General features: G+C 34.6%; 2 protein-coding genes across 2 annotated transcripts in view; one reads left to right on the top strand and one right to left on the bottom strand.

Annotated features, from left to right (window-relative positions):
* Positions 1 to 26,435, top strand: part of LOC127856606 (uncharacterized) — an 86,692-nt gene that overhangs the window by 4,414 nt on the left and 55,843 nt on the right. Inside the window, exon 4 of the mRNA XM_052392915.1 lies at positions 9,048 to 9,210. Coding sequence (XP_052248875.1) covers positions 9,048 to 9,210 — 163 coding nt within the window. The remainder of the gene's footprint in view (positions 1 to 9,047; positions 9,211 to 26,435) is intronic.
* On the bottom strand, positions 16,858 to 23,736 carry LOC127856609 (uncharacterized). Its single transcript, XM_052392918.1, has 3 exons — positions 22,977 to 23,736; positions 19,703 to 20,190; positions 16,858 to 19,159 (listed from the first exon to the last, which is right to left on the bottom strand). Exons 1-3 carry the CDS (start codon positions 23,276 to 23,278, stop codon positions 18,627 to 18,629), a joined length of 1,323 nt encoding a protein of 440 aa, XP_052248878.1. The 5' UTR covers positions 23,279 to 23,736; the 3' UTR covers positions 16,858 to 18,626.

The following is a 26,435-nucleotide window of genomic DNA, read 5'->3' as shown; positions in this document are numbered from 1 at the left end:
TCTCACCATGCTTATTCCACAAAGAACACTGGATTATGCAGATGAGAGCCTGTCACTGACAATTATTTAAGCATCACTCAATATTCATTGCCTAAATCATGTCTAATTACCTATCCACCCTGGAATAGTACTGTCTATGACTAATTCAGTACTTGCTGTATTGCTTATGCTAATTTCAAGTAACCATGTAGATTCTTTCAATTCTAAAATGCAGGAGACATGCTGTAATAAACACTATTTTGAAAATATACATTGCTGTGTCATTGAATTGTGACCTTGAACTTTGATGAACTAGAACGGACATGTACATTTAACTCTGGTTATTTGTAATGAGGAACAAAATTATTCTCCAATTAAGTTCACTGCTGATGGGAGCATTACAACTACGGGACTACCGGTAAATATAATGAAGTGCACAACTTCACAGATCAATAATATACAAAACAGACAATGAATACAATATTTTTTTAGAAATCAGTAGCACTAACATTACAAATACATACATATAAATGTAGGTATGTAGGTACATAGACATGTACATACATACTGACAGATAGATGTTAAAGATTAATAATTTACAGAATCTCACATTATCTCTCTTCTTATTCTTAATTTTTGTTACTGTGGTTAACACTTCTTCACCCAAACTAAGAGGTCAAGCCTATACCATATGATGGAACATCCATGGACAGTGAAACATGGCTCCCCAATAAAAGAAACATCCAGAATTGGAGCTAAACTAACTGGATACATCTAACCTCATTACTGGCTCACATTTTCTCACAGAACAAATTGGTTACTTTTGGCATTTATTGAGCTGCTAATCAAGTTGACAAATAGACAAAGAATGAACAAGAAATCAACTGATGCCCTAAATAAACTAGAAGAGGTCTAACAATTTCACAGTAATAAATACCGTTGTTTCTCCTTTCAGCTAACATTCATATATATTTTATTAATATTGTAAAAGCATAAACTCTGTGTTCAGCAGTATCAAAATCTATAGATTCTATCCACAGTTGCTTTTTTAAATGTTTAAGGATGAATATTTAATTTTGGAAACCTGGTTCAGATGTTAAAAGACAAGGAACAATTAAAGATTCACGCTGGTTTTAATCCTTTTTCCAATGTCTACTAAATTGATTAACATGTAGTTCTTGTACTTCAATATTAAATGATTTGCACTAAACAAGACAAACTAGCAATATAAATTATTAGCATGTCTCAGTTTGTTTTTTCCAACTGAATATCTTTAGTTATTGATAACTTGTAATTTACTCCAACCAGTAGCATATCTTGGCCATAATTGTGTGCTGTAGGTCTGGTCATAATGTAAATCTTTATAATAATTCAAATTTTAAGAACAAAATCATATAAATTATAGTAGTAAAATTTGTAAGTTAAAATTGAAATAAAATTGAGATACAAATATAACAAGACACACATTTGAAAAAAAAAGTTTTTGTTTCATTGGGATTTTTTTTCAAAATGATTTTTTTCAACAATTTTGCTTTAGGGATGGATCTATTTAACTGTCCCATTGATACGCCAGGAAATGACCTGTAATATATGCCATTAGCTTGATTAGGGCTTTTTTATTTAATAATAAAAACAATTTTTCAACTGTCAGGTAACTAGAACTTTGGAGGAAAAGAAACCAAGTATTCTTTAGTAACAAAAACACAATCTTTCAACTATCAAGTAACTAGAACTTTGGAGGAAAAGAAACCAATCATTCTTTAGTAACAAAAACACAATCTTTCAACTAACAAGTAACTAGAACTTAAAAGGAAAAGAAACAAACAAAAAATCAAAAAAATCACAATCTTTCACTTGTCAAGTAACAACATGTTTGGAGGAAAACAAAACAATCTTTTATTTATATACAAAAAAACTCAATGTTCACCCGTCAAGAAACTAGAAATTCCACAAACAGGAAAATAAAGCAATCATTAGCAGCCATCAGTATTCCGTTGCCATGCCGCACCTAAGACTTTAAGATTTGGGATTCCGCAAATCAGTGCTTGTTGATGATAAAATATGCATCATGCATCATCCTGGATTAGCCCCCGTCCCTGTAAGGAACGACTTAATGAGCAACGAGATTCAATTAATGCTCCACATGCCATGGTAAGGAAGAATAGTTTATTCCCAAAAAAACGCTTGTCAGTACTTATTTAGTGAGATGTTTAGATTTGATTGCAAATCAGAATGAGGCTATAGAATAAAGAGCCTTCATCATGGTAGATATTTCAGCGCAGCTGGTTTACAAAGTACACTGTTTTTTGGGGCATGTTACCAGTGTTGTTTTTTGTCAAATTTGGTACCATTTCCAATGACAAAACGTATATATTTTTCCTAAATTGGCTGCCTAATATTCTAAATTTCCAACTGAAGGTTTCCAACTCCACAAAATTAAGATTTGTTAATAAAATGCAATATTCAGTTTATATCCTTATGCAGTTCTCTGAATTGAACCTTAGTTAATATAATATTCAAAACACTGATTCTCAATTTTAAAGTATTTTTTAGCAAAAATAACATACACAGTTTTCCACTTTTTTCAACACAATATTTTCCACTCCAAAGGGTCCCAGCCCCTTTCTCAAAATATAAATGTCAAAAACACACATAACCTTGAGCAGGCACTCGTCTTAAAGATATGAATGAATATGAGTTTTTGTATGACAACATAATTATAGTATACTTAAACATTTATTGTAAAAAACAACTCATTATATTTTGGTGTGAAACTTTCATATATTGGCAAAAAAAAGCCATAATGTAAATCTGTTGTACAATATTTAATAAAAAGGTTTTTTTTTATCTCCTAGTTCTGTGTTGATTATACGCCAATATCAGAATAAAATATTTGTTGTTGGCATCTTATGCTAAAGGTTGTTTTTTTGGCTTGTATTTCACATGGAAGGCTTATTGAATTTCAAGTTTTGTTATCTCCATATATGTAATTTAATTTCATGTTATGTTACATTCTCAGTTAGATTTTACTGGAATTGCTATAGTGCAAATTCAATTACCAACCAAGTATCAATCATCTTTCATTCATATTTGTTTGCATGCTTTGCATTCATGACTCGTTATATTTCTGATAAAAGCAGATAGGTTTCATTTCAGATTAAATCAATTTTTTTTGCATTCAACTCATTTTGCTCTAGTTTTTCCAATGCTCAATTCGAGTGTTTAATTTAAAACAAAATACTTGTACTAAATTTATTAATAAACCATTTCAGGGTACATGTTAACAGTAAAGGTAATGAATAAGGAAATTAATATCTTCAGCGGACTTTCGTATTGACCTATCCCTCCTGGATCACTGGGTAATATTCACTCCTTGACACTCTGCCAAATATGGAGGTAAACAATATTGACTTTTGGCCCTCACATGTCCCCATTAATAAATCTAAGTGAAAAGGCCTGAGAGTTGGATATTTTTTTACACTGTTGGTCTGCAGCATTCCAATAAGTAACTATCCTATCCCAACCCAAGCCTCCAAAACCAGACCCAATGATTCAGACTGCAGACCAACTTTACAGGACAGCTGTCCTAAGTGTTGACAATTTTATTGGCAAGTTTGTCCTAAAACATATAAACTCTTAAGACCAATTTTTTAAACAAATTTAATAATAATAAAATATTTCACACAACAAAATAGTTAAACTTTTACTTTGCACTTTGATACCATATGTAACTTATTTTCATTTGCTCTCATAGCAGCTAATGCCGTTCATATAATGCTTATTGGAAGAATGGACAGGACACGGATGTCCCCAACTGTAACGTTCGAACCTAAACGCGGACCCTAAGTTCAATGTCAAGGTCACAGGGGTCAAAATTTGTATGCATATGGAAAGGCCTTGTCCATATACACATGCATGCCAAATATGAAATTGCTATCTGAAGCAACATAGAAGTTATGAGCATTTTTCCAAATCTAAACGCAAAGTGTGACGGACAGACGGACGGACAGACGAACGGACAGTCCGATCACTATATGCCCTCCTTCGGGGGCATAAAAATGTCTTAGAATATCAAAATAAATCAGAAAGCCACATAAACTAGAGAGCGGACAACATGCTTAATCCTTGCAATGCACTAAGTGACCCCGTGACCTAGTTTTTGACCCGGCATGACCCATATTCGAACTTGACCTAGATATTGTCTTGATACAACTTCTGACCAAGTTTAGTAAAGATCAGATAAAAACTACTTCAATTAGAGGGCGGACACCATGCTTAATCCTTGAAATGCACTAAGTGACCCCGTGACCTAGTTTTTGACCCGGCATGACCCATATTTGAACTTGACCTAGATATTGTCTGGATACAACTTCTGACCAAGTTTGGTAAAGATCAGATGAAAACTATTTGAATTAGAGAGCGGACACGGAAAGTGTGACCGACCGACCGACACACACACAGTGCGAAAACTATATACCCCCTTTTCTTTGAAATGGGGGCATAAAAATGTCTTTTACAAAAGATATAAATAAAATGTTTTGCAATCCAACACACAATATTGATACTCTGTGGCATGGTGAAATTGTGGCATGGTGAAATAGAAGTATTGTTAAATGTGTCTAAAGACAATACAGGGCATTATCACATATAAACGTTCACTTCTTTTAAACAGTTATCAGGAAACACCTGATGACCTCAACAACTGTAGTTAATACTACCAATGGTAAGGCAACACATATCTCCAGATGCTTAAAGGACAATTACTTAACAAATAAAACAAGTCAGACACTTAATGTTCATAACAATATAGTGTATGATAAATTTGTAGATTCAAATTCTTCCGAAAGAAAACTGCCAAATGTTGAGTGCAAAGTTGACAAAAACATACAATTTTGGACATGTTTTAAATGGCAAAAAAACAAACATGTAGAAGAATTCAATAGAAATGTTAAGAACACAGTTTACCTGCAATCAACATTTTACCCATGTTGGTGACTAGATTCTGGTCTTTGGCTACTTTTCTGTCTCTATTTACATTTATAAACACAAATATTGGTGACATTAGGTCAAACAAATTAACCAACTAGAAATACTCCTAAAGGCCCAGTCTCACTATGATTCCGGCGGAGCCCCGGTGTGTGATCCGGTATCTACTGGAATGAAACAGAGCTCCACCTTGATGAAACGGGGACGACCAGGGACAACCAGGGCTCCACCGGGAAAGTATTGAAATGTTTAATACCTCCGGGATGAACCAGGAGTCACCGGGAAGGACCGGCAACGACCGGCGTGGCACTGGGAATAACTGGGATGGCACTGTAGCTCCACAGGGGCCCATACAGACCCTGGCAGAGCTACGGCAACGCCCCGGTTGCGCCCCGATGAATGCCGGCAGAGTCCCGGTATAGCTACGGTACATAAGTAAGCCGGCGCTCTGCCGGGACGCCACAGGCAATCACTGGGGCTTCGCAGGGGCATTACCGGTGTTGCCGTAGTTCTTCTGGGGTCTGATGCCGGTATAGCACCGGTGAGTGCCAGCGGAGTTACGGTATACTGGGGCTCTGCTGGGACACTGCCGGCTTTCACCGGGGCTCAACGTGGGCATTACCGGCGACAACCAGGGCTCTGCTGCGGCTTCACCGGGATAAACCGTAGCCAGTCCAGGGTTGACTGGAACTCTGCCGGGCTGTTAACCGGCTTCAACAGGGGTGGCACCGGGATTCTTAATAGTGTGACCACGTTAAAAAAATTCTACAAATCATCCTGGTTCTTAAGGGTCGACCGGCCTGAGCAAACTGGGATGGATCGGGGCTCTAGCGGCAATAGTGAGACTTAATGGGCTTAATCAAGACACCACTGAAATGGCTACAATATTTGCAAGACATGCATGGTGTAATCCAAAGGGATGTATGAACTAACAAAGATTAATGTCTCATAGGCTTTGCCTTCAGAATTCTTAAAGCTTGCAATTACCAAACGCATGCATGAAGAGATATGCATGATTCATACTGCCTTCTGTCCTATAGCAATGACTTTAAGTTTGTAACATTTTGGGAAAAATTGATGAACATGTTATTTCAACCAGATATTTGTCTCAATGCTTGAAAAACAATCGGAAATTCACGATTTTTATCAGCAAATTGATGGTTGCCGAAGCCAATTTAAAACACAGGAGACCACTTAAGTTTCCCGCTGTAAGCAGATCCTGCATTCAACAACACATACTTTCGGCTGCTTGTTACATTTGTAGGGTTGCACTTCCCTCGAATGTTCTGTTATTGACATAAAGAACATGATCCATATACATCGTTAAATCAAATTAATTTGTTATGTTAACAAATTAAAATCGAGAAGTTCTGAAACATTCTGTCATTGATGTGGAATTACCAGATGTTAAGTGTAAAACTCATGCATCTGTCTGATGATTTTTCTATAAGCTTCAACAGTTTCACTCCATTTATTATTTCCCCTCTTGAGTATGCAAAATGTGTAATACAAGGGCTTAGTGGTGTTTTTGCCAGGTGATTTTGTCTGATCTTACATTGACATCAATGGTTGCGAAAAATGTTATCAAAATAAAAAAATACGCGCAGAAAACAGTGTCAGACTACATAATGCCTTTCACAGATCAATTATACTTTTTTTATAGCATTACCACAAGGGGAAAAAGCAGACCAATGTTTGCTTTGCATAACGTTTGTTTGTATTGAATTTGTTATGAATATTTTGATTACAAATTTTAAATATTATGTTTTAAATGCTAACTGGTAGTATTAGCATATACATTTGCCTTAGACAATCAATGTTAGCACACACATTTTAAGTTATTTCTTTTCCTACAAAAAAGCTTATCAAATAAGTTCATGTCTATGTAGTTCGTGTCTGTATGTAACATAACAAGAAACCGTCGGAGACAGGTGATGCTCCCCAAAGGTTTTTTTTGTCACAATATTGCACTATATATTCAGATAAAAAGAAACGTCTTGAGGGCACAGTAGTTGGGGGGACAAGAATTTTTTATATAAAATTTCAAAGGGACATAACTCTGTGAAAAATCATCCGACCAGAACCCGCTGATAATATGCCCATCTCCTCTTGGTAGTGAAGCTTCCCATAAAGTTTCATTGAATTCCGGTCATTAGTTGCTGAGAAATAGCCCGGACAAGAATTTCACTATATGTACAGTTAATGGAAAATTTCAAAGGGCCATAACTCTAAGAAAAATCATCCGACCAGAACCCGCTGATAATATGCACATCTCCTCTTGGTAGTGAAGCTTCCCATAAAATTTTATTGAATTCCGGTCATTAGTTGCTGAGAAATAGTCCGGACAAGAATTGAACTATATGTACAGTTAATGGAAAATTTCAAAGGGCCATAACTCTGTGAAAAATCATCCGACCAGAACCCGCTGATAATATGCACATCTCCTCTTGGTAGTGAAGCTTTCCATAAAGTTTCATCGAATTCCAGTCATTAGTTGCTGAGAAATAGCCCGGACAAAAATTGTGCACGGACGGACACACGGACGGACAGACGAAGCGGTGACTTTATGCTCCCACCTAAATTTTTGGGGGGAGCATAAGAAATCAACTAAATAACATACACAATTTTTTATTTCTCTCCAATATTTTGTCTTAAGGGACCATTTAATAATTATTCAAACTGCAGAATAATCCTGCAATCACAGGAATACCAATAGACAATAGCTATGGCATACAAATAGCCTATTGACCAAATATATGAGCAATAAATCGTGTTATCACTCTTTCAGAGATTTTCCAGACTCAGAATTTGCTTTCTCAGGTTTATGTTGATCTCTTAAAACTATAATAAAATGAGAACCATTCTACTGGCTTGTACATGGACAACTCTCCATTTCAAATTTGTGCACTGAAATTTCATCTCCACATTTTGTCAATGACACTGAAGCATCTACCAGTACAAAGATATAATTGTCATGTATAAGAGATATATTATTGGAAGTTCTTTCAAAATGTATATTCAAATACATTTTCAAATCATTCTTCCAAATTTCAAGCACTATCATTTTAAGCTAAATTGTTTTTTTTATTGAGAAAAAAAGGTGGGCAGCTTGGTCTACATTCACCAACCCATTCTTAGACCTTTAATAATTTTTGTTATTTTCAGACTTTCCTCTAAGAATAGGTTTATGAATAGTAGGCCTGGTCACCTCCAAATTTCACATTGATCCCTTGGTAGCCACTCAACAAAGTCGTCACCAGATCCCACCTTGTTCTGTGGGATACCTCTCAAGTGCCTGTTTTGGGTTGATAAACATACTATAGAAAGAAAGGATATATAAAATGCCTAAACATACTTAAACATAAATATGCACATACTAACTTTGTAGCTTCATATAACCTCACAACATGGCCAGGAGGAATCCAATAGAAAATATTCACAACGAGGAAGTTATTTATTGTAGACACAAACAAAAAAAGCGAAAATTTTATTTAAAAATATTAGGCACAAGTGCTAATAACATCATTATTAACACGTCAGATGTCAAAAATCATATAAGTTCCAGCTAAAAATGCAATGTTGTAGCGATTATATTCAATTATTTCTAGTAAAATGGGGGCGTATAAGTATCACAAACAGTTAAACAGGTTACAGCCCTGTCGTGTAATATATCAGGCTCTGCACAAAGCCTTGCTGTTCTTTTATTCTTAGCCTCACCTGATATTACACAACGATACTGCAGTAACATGTTGTCCTCTATTTCACAGTATCTGAACCCTTTACCACTTAGATACGTATTTGTATGCATGTGTAGTCCTTAAAAAGGTAAATTTATTTAAAGACAGTTCTTACTAAATTCAAGTTTTAAAGGCTTCATTTCCAACCCTTAGATACTGATGAGCAGCAAACAGCACAAAACCTGAACAGACCTAGTTCTGGTTTTTATGCTGTTTGCACATAGCTATTTTCACTTTGCTTCTGAGTGGCAATGGGTGAATATATTCATGCATAAAGGTAATTGTCTACTTTATATAGTCTAGCTACAACAATTGTCCAAATAATTGCCCGCTCTATTGCTTCAGATCCAGTATTCTCTGTGCAACAGCAATTCACTCACCATTCACCGCTTCTGCGAAGAAAAAGTATCGAACATCAAGATTCACTCATGCGGAACTGTGTTTGTGACACACTATCCGTTCCCAGCGGGAAATGACCGTGGAAACCGTTTTCTTATTTCATATCAAGGTATGTTTATAATATTCCTCGAACTGTATCTTTAGTAGTCCAAAGTGAAAGTTATAAGGGCGATTTGGGTAATCGCCATTGTTTTGTACTTAACCTCATTGGGATTTATTAGAATCGTAAAAATTCTGTTTTCTCCAATTTGACCTGGTGGACTAGTTTTTGGACACAAAAACATAGATTCAAACTTAGCCTAGTTATTGTTACTAAAACATTCTGACCAAGATTGATAAAAATAAAGTAATACATTCTGTAGAGTGGTAGGAAGGTGTTCCTCAGATTTTACCTAGCTCAGGAGACCTATGTTTTGGACACAGATGTCTTCAATTCAAACTATGTCAATGTAAACATTCTTACCACTTGTAATCATGATTAAGTCATAACAATGTCTTCTATTGAGGTAACAAGTTTTTCTAGGATTTGATCTGGTGACCTAGTTTTTGAAATCATATGACCCATATTACAACTCAGCCTTGATATTAAAAGATTAAAAATCTGACAAACTTTCATCATGATTGATTGGTAAATGTGACGTATAAAGTGGTATCACAGTTTTTCTAAAATTTGAATTGGTGACCTAGTTTTTGGACACATGTGACCCAGATTCAGGTATCTGAGCCTTGATATTTTCTAGATAATCTTTATGATGTTTCATCTAGATCTTTATTATGTTTCATCCAGATCTTTATGATGTTTCATCCAGATCTTTATGTTGTTTCATCCAGATCTTTATGATGTTTCATCCAGATCTTTATGATGTTTCATCCCGATCTTTATGATGTTTCATCCAGATCTTTATGATGTTTCATCCAGATCTTTATGATGTTTCATCCAGATCTTTACGATGTTTCATCCAGATCTTTATGATGTTTCATCCAGATCTTTACGATGTTTCATCCAGATCTTTACGATGTTTCATCCAGATCTTTATGATGTTTCATCCAGATCTTTATGATGTTTCATCCAGATCTTTATGATGTTCCATCCATAGTGAGCCATAAATGTCTAGCTCTAGGGTGGTAATCATGTTTTTATAAGAATAAACCTAGACAAGTAGTATTGGGGAGTACATAATCAAGATTCAAACTTGGCCTTTATACTTTTAGGCCTTGACACAGGATTTTCTGCAACAAAACTGGCCTTAAGAATTAGTCTTATCATTTTAGCATGACTTAGCCACTTAAATAAGTTTTTAGCTGACAAAGAATTATGCACGTTTGTTAAATCATCGTTAGATCTATAGTAAATGGGTTGATAATATTAATGTATTTTAACTAGGGGTCATATACTCTCCAAGGCCAATGCACATGTGAAGTATCAAGCCAATCAATAAATTCATTGAGGAGTTATTGATCAGACACACTTTTTTCACACTTATTGTGACAGTGACCTTGACATTAGACTTATTGACCCCAAATTCAATAGGGGTCATCTAATGTCAAAGGCCGATGCACATGTGAAGTATCAAGCCAATCAGTCAACTCGTTGACGAGTTATTGATCGGAAACGTTTTCACACTTAGTGTGACAGTGACCTTGACCTTTGGCCTAGAGAGCCCAGTTTTATTAGGGGTCATCTACTGTCCAAGGCTAATGCACATGTGAAGTATCAAGCCATTCTGTCAATATAAACTCGTCTACCGACAGACCAACGTACCTACTGACGGACAAACAGACCGACCGACATCTAGCAAAATAATATATCCCCTCTTCTTTGAAGGGGGGCGTACAAAATTCATAAATAAAGTCTCTTGAGCAAGGAGTTTTTGAGATTTGACCTGAGGACCTAGCTAGGTTCGGATGCGCATGACTTTGATTACAATTCAGCATTTATATTGTCAATATAATCATTCTGACTAATTTTCATTGTGATAAAATCATGAATGTGTTGTCTTGAGTCACGGTAACTAAGGTGTGTCTAAAATAAAGATCCAGATTAAAACTAATTCTGACCAACTTTCATCAAGATTGGGCTCTAAATGTGGTAAGTGGTAACAAGGTTTCTCTAAAATTTGAACTTCAGTGATGGTGACTAAGTTTTGGACATACATGGCCCAGATTCAGAAATAATTCATACAAAATATTTAAAGCGACCAATTATAAATTCTAGTTAAACTGATTTTCATTTAATCTTCTGACTAGTAATTATTTTGAAGTGATTTTGTTTGCAATATAACATGTTTTAATTGAAAATCGTACAAATTCTAATAGCAAAAACTGTTTTTATGTGGAGATGTGATTTTCTTTTTGTTCCAAAACAATGCTGAAATAGAATGGAAAAACATATACGTGACAGGATTTGATATCAGAATTATATAACCTTAATCATCAGGATAAAGGTTAACATGAAATTGTAAGTGACAGATGGTTGTAAAGTCAACCAATACAGATCTTGTTCGGAAGGAGGAAAAAGCTAAAGTGTAATATTATGATATTGCCACATAATGTTGCAACCATACAAAACAATCTTGAAATTACCCCAGGTATTAGTATGTGTGTTGAAATAAAATGTTGTAAAATTTTTCCTATAATAAACAATTTTAATGTTGCATTTTAATCACAAGAAATTAAGTTAATCCTACTAAATTGTGCCAACAATGTTTAGTTATGCTCTTGATATGTGTCAATATAATGTTTTATTATTATTAATGCTTTCTTTTTATCATTATTATTATTACTATCATACTATTATTATCATGCACTAAAATTGGCTCCTATTTGAAGTGGCGAGTTTCAGAGACAATTTTTTGTGAGAAATCCTTACTAAGTTTTGTGCTTAATCCTTAACATGTGTGTACACTTTATGATTATATATAAAGTCAATTAAATACACAAGTTAATAAGTACTAGTGAATATAATGCTGTTACTTCTTTGCAAAGTTAAACTTTGCTAAGAAGTAACGAAATTATATTCACAAGTACTTATTAATTTGTAAGATTAAAAGACTTTTGTGTACATATTAAAATATTAATGATCAGTAATCACTGCAATATCTAAAGTAGTTAATGTTCATTCCCATAACAACTTTGTTCTTATTAATCATGCAGATTTGGCAGAGTTGGATGGAGGTTATAGTGAATGAGAACACTGACAAGACTTTGTGAAAAACTTCTCATAACCAACTCACAGGCATCTCCATGACTTCAGCCCAATCCAAATCCTGACTAAGGCACATTTACTTATAATGGCACCATCATGAAAACTCTCGCAACTTGCTTTTAAATTATAGAAAAAAACTACACTTAGATGTACTTGCTTTCAAAAACACGAGAACTGTTTATGTTTTACTGGGCGTAAGTACAATAACCTAATAAATTTATACAATGTAGGTTCAACCACACACAATTCGGAAAATAAAATGTCCTTTCAGCTCATGATTGTAAACATTTTATGCCAGCCATGGACATTCAATTGGCAGTTGCGTTGAGTGGCACAGATTGAACACCAATCAAATGCAACGGAATTTGATTATGTCAAAGTTCTTACTATTTCCCAGTGAAATACATTATGTCTCTGATTCTAAAACGTTTAATACAAGAACAATTAAGCTCAGAGACCCATGAGATGTAATCAAAAATGGCAGAAAATTTAACATGAAGGATATTTTGCAACATAATTTTTAACCAGGTTTTGGGAAGGAAAAAACTGGTTATTAGATTGGCGAATGCGGGCGGGCTGGGGGGGGGGGGGACGGGGGAGGGGGCTGGCGGGCAGAACAAGCTTGTCTGGGCCATAACTGTGTCGTTCATTGTGAGATTTTAAAATCATTTGGTACATTTGTTCTCAATCATTGGACTGCGTGTCGCGCGAAAGAATTATGTCGATATCTAAAAGGTCAAGGTCACACTTTAAGTTCAAAGGTTAAAAATGGCCATAAATGAGCTTGTCTGGGCCATAACTATGTCATTCATTGTGAGATTTTAAATTCATTTGTCATATTTGTTAACCATTATTGGACAGTGTGTCGCGCGACAGAATTATGTCAATATCTCCAAGGTAAAGGTCACAATTTTATTGAAAACCTGGTTTTGTGACAATTTTGTCTCCTGTTTTCTCATATGTTATCATTTATGTTTGTTGATTCTATTATATGTGATATAATTACAGTATATTTCATTTATCATGTGTGTGTACATTGGAATTCTTCTGACTGATCGATCTCACCCATAGGCAGAATTCAGTGAAACAGTGCAAAACTTTTTTCTTTACTCTTAACGGCTGAAAATAATTGATATATTATTGATATAAACTTTATTGAGTACCAATTATGCATTATATTGTTGCAGATGGTACTTTTCGTCATCGAAACATGGGTGTGTTTGAAAAACCATATTGTTATTTGTGAATATTTTATTGTAAAGATGCTGTAAAAAAATATTAATTTTTTTATCACAATGCTGTTCTTGTAGTATAAAATAGTGCTCTCGTACAAATGTTGAAATCACTTTAGAACAATGACTTGAGGGTGTCATGATTAATCATCGGGAAGGATACTTACCATTTATTACAAACAACTTATAAATGAACCGTATTGCATTTGATTCCGTGACTCGTATATCCATATTTAAGATTTCTCATTCACTTGCTTTACTGACCAATGCTAGGACAAACAGCAAAGCTGCCACAATTTTGTTAAATATTTGGATTCATTTAGTCCATTTATCATATTTTAAAGGCATAGTTCTTCCCTCAACTAGGGCTTAATTTTGAATGCTGGTAAGTTTTAGGTTCATCTATTAGATTTTGGAATTTTTTATCAGAGTAGTAGGAATATTTTAAGTTTTTAATGATTTTGTGACATTTACATGATAACTTTAAAATGATATATAATGACTCTTCGAGTTAAAGGGATCTTTTCACGCTTTGGTAAATTGACAAAATTGAAAAAAGTTGTTTCAGATTTGCAAATTTTCGTTTTAGTTATGATATTTGTGAGGAAACAGTAATACTGAACATTTACCATGGTCTAATATAGCCATTATATGCATCTTTTGACGATTTTAAAATCTAAAAATTATAAAGCGTTGCAACGCGAAACGATTGAATAATTTGGAGAGTTCTGTTTTTGTCGTTAAATTTTGTGAAACTACGAAGATTGCTTATATAAGGTATAAAATACTTCAAGTATATGTACTCGGCGAAATAGCTCAGTAGGCTAAAGCGTTTTTACTTCAGTACTCTGGCAGGACTCCAGGGGTCACTGGTTTGAAACCTGTTCCGGGCAATGTTCTTTTCCTTTTTTTAATTTTATTCTTGATTTTTTACTGGAGCTTTTACGATCCAATGTTTACATTTATCGATATAAAGCATTTAATGAATAAGTTAAAAAATGCCAAAATCTGTGAAAAGGCCCCTTTAAGCCATTATCATTATTTAGAGATGCTTTACTTCACGTTGTGTTTTGTCCGATCTATTGCAATGTGTGTTCACATTTTAATAATTTTTTAACTGTTTAATGAAAACCTCAATGAAGATGTTGCACTTTGAATAAACAAAATTATAAAGTACAAACAGTGGACACAATTCTGCTAAGTTGCAGGTTAGAGTTATGCAACGTGTTAAGTGACCTCACAGAATTACCACAAACACATGTTTCAAGTTATACCTGTATCATAAACAGTAAAATGGAGATTAGCTTACTTAACCCTTTGCATGCTGGGTAATTTGTCTTCTGCTAAAATGTCGTCTGCAGAATTTGTAAAATAAGCATTTTCTTCATTTTTTTTCAAAGAATACTATCAGAATAGCAAACAGTTTGGATCCAGATGAGACGCCATGTTCTGTGGCGTCTCATCAGGATCCAAACTGTTTGCAAAGGCCTTCAAAATTCGGTTCCCGCACTGAAAGGGTTAACGTGAGTATTACGCGGACAAATGGAGCACCAACATTTGGATGACTAGTACTTCCTGACAATTTGGTAAAATATATATATAGCCGAGTTAAAATAGGAGTGTTTGTGTGATTTTTACAAAACTCTCAGGAAAATGCTTTGATGACTTTATTTTTTCCCAGTTGGAGATTTTACAACGTGAAAATTCCCTTTTTCAAGGTTACAGAACCTGTTCTAAAAGGGCCACACTGCATGGTTATGTTATAAATATGTTAAACTTAATTTTAAATACAAATCAGTTTCTTAATTGACCATGCATGATATTTTATTTTAACTGAAATCTGATCAATAATTATGTGAAGACCCTGAGTTTGAGGATGATGCTTTCATAAACTTTATTACACGTAAATGTGTGTATTTTACATCCTAAGTATAACATCAGTTTCAAAACAACATAAAAATCTTGCTGAATACCAATGAACATTAATTTATTTTTTTAATATCCTATATATTTTGTAAACCCTCCAGTTAAAAATATTAGGATATGAAGTAATAGGAATGGCAAATTTTTTTGAATATTTGATTTAACTTTCCCATACTTGATACAAAAATTCAATTACTCGCAAATTTGCATTATTATTAAAATTAATAATTTTTCATGTGTAAAAAGTAGTATTTAACTAACTTATAGATAGTTTTTCTCCAAAATACAGTTATTTCAATGGTCCTGTGTCAAGTGGTTCTTTGATATTGAATTTAGTGCTCGTTTTTATTTATACACAAGAATACACAATAACGATATAAGATGTAAACCTTGATTGGGAATTAGAACTAATTATTTCATACTTGTGTAAACACTACCAAATAAACAATATTCTGCAGAGGCCTTTTGACAAATTTAGACATAATAGTGTATGCCTCAGTCACAAATAATCCCCTGGCCGGCCAATTGTGTCTGATCTCCAGGCATCAGAGAGACTGGACACGTCGTCGCCGTCCACCGTCTAATGAGTGACAAAGTTAAATACCTCAGTCACATTTAGACACCTATCACCGCCCGATCAGCGTATGATGTAATTTTCCGCTCATTGGGCTGGCGCCCAGCTAATGATCGCACGGACACCAGGTCATTTTGAAGCATCGGGGCAGCGTCCAGATTGATTTTTAATCTCACAAAAATTTGTACCCAACATCAGGCCTGGGAAGGAATCCAGTTGAGATATGTATCTCGATTGTGACAAGCGCTGTCCGGCAACCGTCAGTCATCGTGCGGAGGCCCTCCAGCAATCAGATGGTCGCAGGCCAATGCATAAGCCCTTGGGAAATACCTTGACTTTGCGAATACATGTTCAATGAATGCGATGTCGGGCGATCGCCGGGCGATAACTATGCATTGATCGTCCGATCTTTTTTTTGACTCGATTCCTTCCCAGCCAGATGAGCGGAAAAATACGACGGTGATTGGTCTCTATTTGTGACTGAGGAATTAGACATTTTTCTAAAATTGATTACTGAATAAATCTTAGTGTTTCTTGTTTAAAATGTGTGGCATGTCTAACTTTCTTGAGTATAACTGTGCCATTCAATCAGGTCTGGCAGATGACTCATATAAATAAGCATGCACACATTGTAAATGCATATACCAGTCATACAACCTTCATGGAAATTTAATACATAAATAAAAAAAGAGTAATCTAGGCAAAAATGTGTGAACATCATTAAATTGTGTGCCAATATTTGAATATTTGATTGAATGTCCATATTCAAATATTGTTTCGGTGATCGATGCCATTCTTAGTAATAAAAGGATAAGATAAATGTGAACTTGAACTAGTAAGTGTTTATTTATTCTGTAAAACACAGTGAAAGGTAAAGGCACATACATGTATGACATAAATTAATACAAGTAAAATTGTCATTTATAAATATAAATTCTTAAAATATAAAATAAAAGACAGAACAAGAGCTGTCACCATAGGATGACTTATGCCCCCTATAGACGCTTGATAGAAGTTATGAGCTTTTTTCAAAACCTAAACGCAGATTTCGAAACCTAAACGCAGACCCTAAGTTCAAGGTCAAGGTCACAGGGGTCAAAATTTGTGTGTGTATGATTCAAAGGCCTTGTCCGTATACACATGCATACCAAGTATGAAGGTTAATAATATCTCAAGGGACATAGAAGTTATGAGCATTTTTCAAAACCTAAACGCAGATTTCGAAACCTAAACACGGACCCTAACTTCAAGGTCAAGGTCACAGGGGTCAAAATGTTTGTGCGTATGGAAAGGCCTTGTCCATACACACATGCATACCAAATATGAAGGTTATATCTCAAGGGACATAGAAGTTATGAGCATCTTTCTAAACCTAAATGCAGATTTTAAAACCTAAACGCGGACCATAAGTTCAAGGTCAAGGTCACAGGGGTAAAAAAAAATGTATGCATATGGAAAGGCCTTGTCAATATACACATGCATACCAAATATGAAGGTTATATCTCAAGAGACATAGAAGTTATGAGCATTTTTCGAAACCTAAACGCAGACTTTGAAACCCAAACGCGGACCCTAAGTTAAAGGTCAAGGTCACAGGGGTAAAACATTTTGTGCATATGGAAAGGCCTTGTCAATATACACATGCATACCAAATATGAAGGTTATATCTCAAGGGACATAGAAGTTATGAGCATTTTTCGAAACCTAAACGCAAAGTGTGACCGAAAGACAAAAAGACGGACAGACAGACGGACAGACAGACAGTCCGATCACTATATGCCCCCTTTTCTTCAAAAGGGGGCATAAAAACATTGATACAATACATTATTTGTTAATTACTCTGTGTAACTCTAAATACCTTTTATAACAGAACACAATGTAACAGTTAAATAATGAAAATACAATACTAGTATTATAAAACCCTCTCTTCTAAACTGTAACCTACAGTTCTTTTTTCTTTGCATAGAAATTACACAATGACATCATAGAGCATCACAAATCACCGCAATTAAATCAAGTATGTACATATATGTCAATTTCTAGATAAAGGTCAACATTACAACAATACACTGATTATATACAATTCAAATGAAACAAAAATCATCAAAAAATTCAGTTAATTCTATGCAACATGTAATAGCATGTTTTTAAATTGTGTGACAATACAATAGATAAATCAGTGACAATTATGCAATTGATTGTACTACTAATAATAAGAAATCCATACAGTCAAGAATTTTATTATGGATGTATTTTGTCAAACAAAGCCATATGCTCCCATTACTCTGCAACACAATAAATCATTCAGGCGCATTATGTGATGAAATGTAACACTGAATACGACTTGGATGTTGCCAAGAATACATGTTAAAAGAACATGTTCCAAAAAAAATTTAATGGAACTTGCGAAACAAAATAAATGTATATTTCTTTAAACACCAGAAATGTGTTGCCAGTCGATTGTCCCACAATGATGGTGGCTATACTAACATTTTGATCAGACAGACCATATAATATCAAGTCCATCCCTCCAAGAATTCATGTTGGAAGTATTGTTCCAAAATGTTTTAAGAGAAACTTGTGAAAAAAAACTATTTAACTTTAAAAACAATGATTTTAGTGCTAAAGGATTGTCCCACAATGATGGATGCTGTGTGCCTATTGTAGAAGACTGACCGTGGGTAATTATGTCTACCCTTATGTCTACCACTCCCTGAAAATGTAAGAGTTGCCAGCTTCTTCTTGCCTTCACCATCAAGCTGTAGGATAGTCTCTGATCCGCTTACACAGACCAGAACATGTCCCAGAGTTGTCACATGAATACCACATGGGCGTGGGCGTGTGTGAAGGTCTGGTTCGATAAAGTATCCATCAGTCATCCAGAAGAATGCGATTCCACTTTCACAGACCGAGGCTATGCCGGCTGAGGATCCACTTTTACAGGCCACAAAAAGATCACCTGGGCCATCTTGATGTGAGTCTATGGGGGCTGGGAGTCCACTTCCACAGGAGCATGTGAAGGTTTGGAGAACTGTGCCATCTCTGTAAAGGGTGAGGACCTTGCCATGGTAAAAGTTGATGACATATATCTTGTCACCTGAAGGACTCACTGCACACTTACTTACTGTAAAATAGAGAAGAATAAATGTTGGTAATTCTTGAGAGACTTATTATGTTAATAAAAATACTGTCACATCTTATTCACACCACCTATTTGTTTAAAATAATATAATAGAGTATGATTTTTCATAAAATGAAACATGTATCAATTCATAAATTTTTCATGATGAAAACCCATAATATACATGTTAATAACATTCTCACAGTAAGTGCATGTACTCACTTACATGGTAAAAGTTTGCTAACATGATTATTTTTATGGAATAATTTCCAAATGTTTCTTACCCCAATACCAACAAACTCCTATACATGTACAGTGAAGGAACTTGGCAAAGAAGGAAATTATTGTTTGAGGAGTGTTCATTTACTACTGGTAATTGTGAAAAATTTTAAACAATTTTTTGGCAATCTAACTTATCTGCAATGAGCATACATAAAAATGAAATTGGAATATTGACTTTTGTGTAAATATGTGTAAAACATAATAAATTCTTAATACTCCTTTCAATAAATTCAAATGATTACCAGATATGCACAATAATATTACCTGTCTTCAAAGCTGATGTATCCTCATACAACTTTTCCAACATGTCTCCTTGCATTGAATACTTGTAAAGTGCAGTACCAGAAGTAAGATACAGGTCTTGCTGATTATGAGCAATACCAATACATTTATGTTGAAACTGTAGCTTGCTGCCCTTAACCAGACGCCCACCATTGACAGAGACAAACTGGACCGCATGTGTCTCACCCTTATCCACAGTAACAGCTACTTCACTTGCTGAGATTTTACACATGTCAAATAGATCCATATTTAAATGACAATGTCCCACCGGGTGGTATTGGTGATTTAGTAGCTTAACATTTTTATTATTACTATCTGCAACAAGGATCTGATCATAAGACAGAACACAGATGGCTTCAATACAAGTGTTCTTTAATGAATCACGACGTAGGCTCACATCATACTCTGTCTTTCCTTCTACACTGAATACCTGGTCCGGGTCACCTTGCACTGATACTTCAGCACATTGTCTGAAAGTCAAACAATACTTGTATATTTGTAAGCAGTTTTAATAGCCATTATGCAAAAATTATATTTTAAATATGCTTTAAGAAGTTTCTTCTGTGTCAAAGAATGTGTTTTTCAAGTCTTAGTCTTAGATATGTAAATTAAATGTATTCATTTGTATGCAGGTACATTAATTTCTATTCTTAAAAGACACAACCAATATAAGTCACCTTTATACTTGTATTCAAATAATTTAAATTCATAACCTAAATTCCTGCAGACAACAAGTTGTGCCTACTGTCAATAATGCTTGTAACAAATTGGCAAGCTGGACCATGCAATTGATAGACTGTTGGCCTTTAGTGTATTATTGCTCTTTAACCGAGGTGTAAAACAGTCTCTCCTCACAGTAAAGATAGTTGGTAAGTTATTGTATATTTATAGCAAAATTTAACCTTTGACCTTTTTGTGAAACCGTCTACATTAAGGTAGGGAGGCACGAACACACTTAGTATCAACTTTTGGAATATTTGTAGTAAATAATTTATACCAGTAATTTGTATGATCAAAAATGAAGTAACAGTCAGGACAAGCTCTTTTGTGCAATAATTTAAGCTCAAAGTTTGACCTTGACCTTTGATATAAGGAGAAGAATCTAACACTTCTTTTATGGTTGTCATTTTTAGTTAGTTATTTTAAAATTGTTTGGTAAAAGACAAATTACAGCCAGTACTAGCTGCTTCATGGCCAAATTTGATCTTTGATCTTTCAGTGGGACCTTGAACTTTGAAGTAAAGGGGCGTGTTACTATCCTCACACTCTCTCCTCAAGTTGGTCACTCTTCATGGTGGTCATTTGTGATAAGTTGTTTTAAAATAACATAATGAATGACAAAGTTACTGACAGGAAAGTTTGTTTAATGGTCAAATTGGATCTTTGATCTTAAGAGTGACCTTTACCTAAGAGGTAGGGAGACTGGTTTAACATGCGACACACAATCTCCTCATGTAAGTCATTGAGAATACATTATTTTAAAATTGCATGATGAATGACACAGTTGCAGCCTAGTCAAGCTTTCTTATGACCAAATTTGACGTCAGATCTCTACATGTGACCTTAACCTTTTAGGTAAGGAGATGTGTGTTTAAAATTACATAAAGTCTCATAACGTTCAACAATTGTGGTAATATATTTAACAAGAGCACCGCATAACGGGTGCCACACTTGGCTGCGAAAGCTTGTCAGAATTTATTTTTTTTAGAGGTCACAGTGACCTTGACCTTTGACCTAGTGACCCAACAAGAGATGTGTTTGTCAGAAACACAATGCCCACTACTGCCCCACTTTGAAATAAAATTTGTATTTATCATTTGGCAGGTATAGACATCATCTCCCTTTAAAGCTTTATTACTTCCCTTGGATTTTGTCCAATCCAACCGGGGGGGGGGGGGATGGGGGGGAGGTCTGTAGACAGTCAAAAATGACCAACTCAGACATCCCAAGGCCTGTGGTTTATCAAAGAGATCATAGCCAGAGTTCATCATGTTTGTATGGACATAAGTCAGTCCACTGGTATTTAATGAAAACTAGCATTCACAAATTAGAACAAGTACGAAATGATAATTATATCAAGAGATGTGTTCATCAGAAACACAATGCCCCCTATTGCGCCGCTTTGAAATAAAATTGCTATTTATCATTTGGCAGGTATAGAAATCATCTCCCTATAAAGCTTATTACTTCCCTTGAATTTTGTCCAATCCAACCGGGGGAGGGGGGGTCTCACAGTCAATTATGACCATGTCAGACATCACTGACAACCAAGGCCTGTGGTTTCAAAGAGATCATAGCCAGTGTTTTTTTTCTTTTTCATAAACATAATCAAAATAATAAATCTGTACAGTAACTGTGAAAAGAACTTCAATTCTTGGTAAGGAAATATATAATATGACATTATATAAATATATAAATTACTTCCCTTGAAAATAATTGTCTCTAACAAATCTCTATTTTTAGTAGCAAATAATTGAAAGCCACTACCGTGACTGTGATTGACCACTCGAAATGTGCAGCTCCATGAGATACACATGCATGCCAAATACATAAAGTGGCTATATTCAATATTGAATAATTTTCTCCCTTTTTAAAGCTCATTACTTCCCTTAAATTTGTACTTTTTACCGTAGACCGTAAAGGATGACCTTGACCTTTTACCACAATGTGTTTGTCAGAAACACAATGCCGCCTACTGCGCCGCTTTGATTTATTTAACAAAAATATATACGTGGGCAGGTCAAATAACTATGTCCATTTAAAGCTTATTACTTCCCTTGACTTTGTTTTTTTCGACCCTAGACCTTGAAGGATGATGTTCACCTTGAAATTTTACCACTCAAAATGTGAAGCTCCATGAGATACACATGCATGCCAAATATCAAGGTGCTATCTTCAATATTAAAAAAGTTATGGCCAATGTTAAGGTTTTAGCACAACGCCTACGGCGGACGGCAGAGGGCGGACAACGAGCTTGCTATGACAATAGCTCGGGTTTTCTCCGAAAACAGCCTCGCTAAAAATTAGTAAGAGGAATGAAAAAATAACAATCTGGACAAGATACAACACTTCAATTCACTTGCATGCATTCACACATTCAAGCACACACACTTGAATATTGCGACTACTATATGAAGCATTCAACAAGCTGGCTCACATTTTTTATAATCAATTTGTCAATAATTGAATATTGCTACAGTGAATGGTCTATTTATGAAAAAATACATATTTAAAAGCAAATACATGTCTGAATTACCTTTCTTTACGAAACATTTCCAGATCTTTGTCTTCATGAAGGCCACATTTCTGAAGGAAATCATGAAATTCCTTCTCGGGAAATGGCCACATTTTTTTGTCTTCTTTTACGTACGGCACATGTTTCACAAACTTCTTACTATGCTTGATTACACATTTTGCACAATAAAATTTTAGACATTTCTTGCAGTAACACTCGGCCTGCTGGTCAATTTTGTGCTTCTGACAGTCCGAACAATAACATAAGTCTACTAAGTCTATACCTATATCTTTACCAACAGTTGACTCAGAAAAGGTAGCCATCTTGATTTTTAGTTTTAGTAGAAGAATTGCGTAAGACCTCAATCTTGCTTTAATTAAAATACTTTTTTTCAATTACCACAGAAATACTTTCAAAACAAAAAAAGATTAAATACTTGTGTCCAATTTAAAGTTACTAAAACAATTCAATATAACTCAAACCAGATACACTTAAGATCCACAGTTCGGCTTATTCTGATACAAGCAAACGGAAGTAAAAATTCAAATCTGTCCCATGATAACACACCATTCCTATAATCTTACTTTACCTATTTTCATGCTTATTAATCTTTGTATATGTTAAACTAACTGATTGTGCTGTTGAATGATAAATAATGTATTTGCAATTAAGGTGATATAAGTATCTGGGAGAGGATCCAGATAATTTTGTAAAAACTTGTAATCCAGTCCCATGCATATGTGATGCAATGAATACGTTTAAACTAATCCTATAATCACAAAGCAAGTTTTTATGTATGTCTATAAGGCGCGTACAGAAATGATGAAAATTACCCCATGTCACCACTTGATTCACTACATTGCATGGTTTACATAAAACACAGAAGATACCACCCATAAAACAAATAAGATGATTATCATCCTTGAAATTTGAATCCACAATTTTAAAGCCAATAACCTGCCTTTTTTACAGAAAACTAAGTAAGTAAAGAAAAGAAACATTTGTCTATTTAAAATGTTTTGCAGGTACCGAACAAAATTTAGATTTCAACATATATGTTGAAGCAGTAATTAAGGGCCCTAAAATCTTTTACAGATACAACTAATACTGGTATGACAGGTCTAAACATTAGGGTACATTAACCCATTTACAACTTTAAGTGTCTGAAAAAAATCTTATTTTTCAGGTAAAAATATTTGGTAGCCCATAACATTTACCTACACAATGATGAGGCAAGTTTTCATCTTTATTTTATTTATTCATTTACATACACATAATACAACAAGTTAGTAGTCTGATGTGACATGCAGTAGACATAACAAATCGCTTATCAACAGTATCACACAGTGACACAATGTTTTCATTCAGTCCAATATCAAATAGTCTTATTAAACTGCAATCAGTACACATTTATAGTTATACATTTGTAGTACACAGTCAGTATCTGAAGATATCTTGTAGCCTGCAAGGTGGCGTGTCCCTATCTAGTCAGTATCTGACGATATATTGTGGCCTGCGAGGTGGCGTGTCCCAGGTTCACAGTCCATCCAATTGTAATTCAATCTATTTACACAAGCATCCTAGATTATATATAGTTTAAACACATGTGCACATTAATCCAAATTAAATAGCTCATAAATCCAATCACTTAAAATTAATCCAGTCACATATCGCATTTCACCTTCAAAACTAATTAAATGCATTATAATAAAAGATACAAAATCTGTGCCTCTTATATACAACTCGATCAAATAATTAAAACACTGTTTGTCTCAATTGAATTCAAACTTACCTTAATTATTAACAGTCGCTCATTTAATCCAACCATTAATTGACAATGCAAACTAATTAGCATGTGTTAACCGCGTTCACACCAGTCTAATTAATATTCATTTTCGGTTTCATGACTGTTTTGAAGAATCCGTTATTGCAAAGACCTATCCATATACATGTATATGGATAGGTCTTTGGTTGTTGTTTTGATTTCTTTAATGTTCAGCGTCCTTGGATATTTAACGACATCAAACACATTGTCGCTATTACTCATTGTTGCAGTTAACAAAGAATTCCAAATTGCTAAAGGACGTTGCATCGTGTGCGCAAAATATCCAATCGGCTCTCATTATATTATAAGCAGACGACAAATGGTGATTCTCATTGGATGATTAAAATACACTGTTACTGTTTACAACCTGTACGAAAAAGTTGGGGCAGACTGCAACCAGATTATGTACAGAATAAAATACACAAAATCTGTAAAGGTTCTGAGCAGAAAATTTTTGGTGTCTGTTTAAAATGAGTTGAAGCAGATTTCTATTTATAGATTTTTTCAATATAAACAAAGAACGAATTCTGTACAGATTTTACGAATTATTTTAATTAAGTGGATTATTTGGGGGGCAGAAAAAAATCTGGGCAGAATTAAATCTGGGGAGAACCAAAATGTGAAAATATAATTCTGTATGGAATAAAATCTGTATACTATTAAATTCTGCACAGAAAATTTTCTGTACAAAAAATGTATGCAGGAAGAAAAAGCAAAATATACAGACCATCAATAAAAAAAATTTTTTAATTAGATTATAAAATATAAACAATAAAATATACACAATGAAATATTCTGACAGTATTTTTGTTGTTGTTGATCTTATTACATTATGACAGGGTAAAAATCACAATCTAACACCACCTATATTGAGTCTCAATTTAAACACGAGATTCTATAAAAATGTATTCCACTCATCAGTTGGTAAAGTTGTTTTTTAATAAGTTGATTTCAATTTTTCCTGGAGTAGTCTATTTGGAGTGTAGTGTCACTGCCTTGTTGAGGGAGGTGTCATCTGGCACTGTTTTGTTGTGGTCTTTGCAACACATCCGGACATAACCTATCAAGAAAAAATAAATGTTTACATATTTACATATTTATATCCTTCCTAAAAATCTGATACATGGTGAAACTACTTATTCTTACTACTCTGTTTCAAAACTTCTGTGATTTACAGCATTAATGCCATACCTGTATTAAAGACCTCATATATCAAGTGCCAGCCCAACAAAAGTCACTTATAGCACAAACATCCAATTGCATTTCAAACCATTGTTTGATTCTAGTATTAATTAGACCCAAAGTTAAAATGCGATCCCAATAGTTTTTCTGTATTTCATAAATGATACTTTGACTTTGATTCGATTAACTGCAAGTGCTTATACCTATATGACAGTAACAGACAACTGCACTACTTCATTCAGAGGAAGGGGGAGAATGGCTGCAAAAAGGATAAAGCTACACACACAATTGGTGTCCAATACCTCCATCCAAGCTCAAGTTATTGAGCAGTAACCTATTTAATTTTTAGTGACACATCAATGGGCTCTGTATGCAATCCCAAGCTTGGCCTCAAGGCAAGCTCATCAATTGAGTCTAGGCAAACTTAAGTTATTGACCAGATATGCCCTACCCGCATTTGATACTGTCATTTT

This window comes from Dreissena polymorpha, chromosome 13 (assembly GCF_020536995.1).
Source record: "Dreissena polymorpha isolate Duluth1 chromosome 13, UMN_Dpol_1.0, whole genome shotgun sequence".
In the NCBI taxonomy this organism is placed as follows: Eukaryota; Metazoa; Mollusca; class Bivalvia; order Myida; family Dreissenidae; genus Dreissena; species Dreissena polymorpha.
This window is presented reverse-complemented; position numbering and strand designations above follow the sequence as displayed.

Excerpts from the sequence above, each read along its gene's own strand:
- LOC127856609 (XM_052392918.1), bottom strand. The coding sequence starts at position 23,278 with ATGGCTACCTTTTCTGAGTCAACTGTTGGTAAAGATATAGGTATAGAC. Across the intron at positions 20,191-22,976 it reads GAAATGTTTCGTAAAGAAAG|ACAATGTGCTGAAGTATCAG; the intron begins GTAATTCAGACA and ends TTTGACTTTCAG. Across the intron at positions 19,160-19,702 it reads TACATCAGCTTTGAAGACAG|TAAGTAAGTGTGCAGTGAGT; the intron begins GTAATATTATTG and ends TCTATTTTACAG.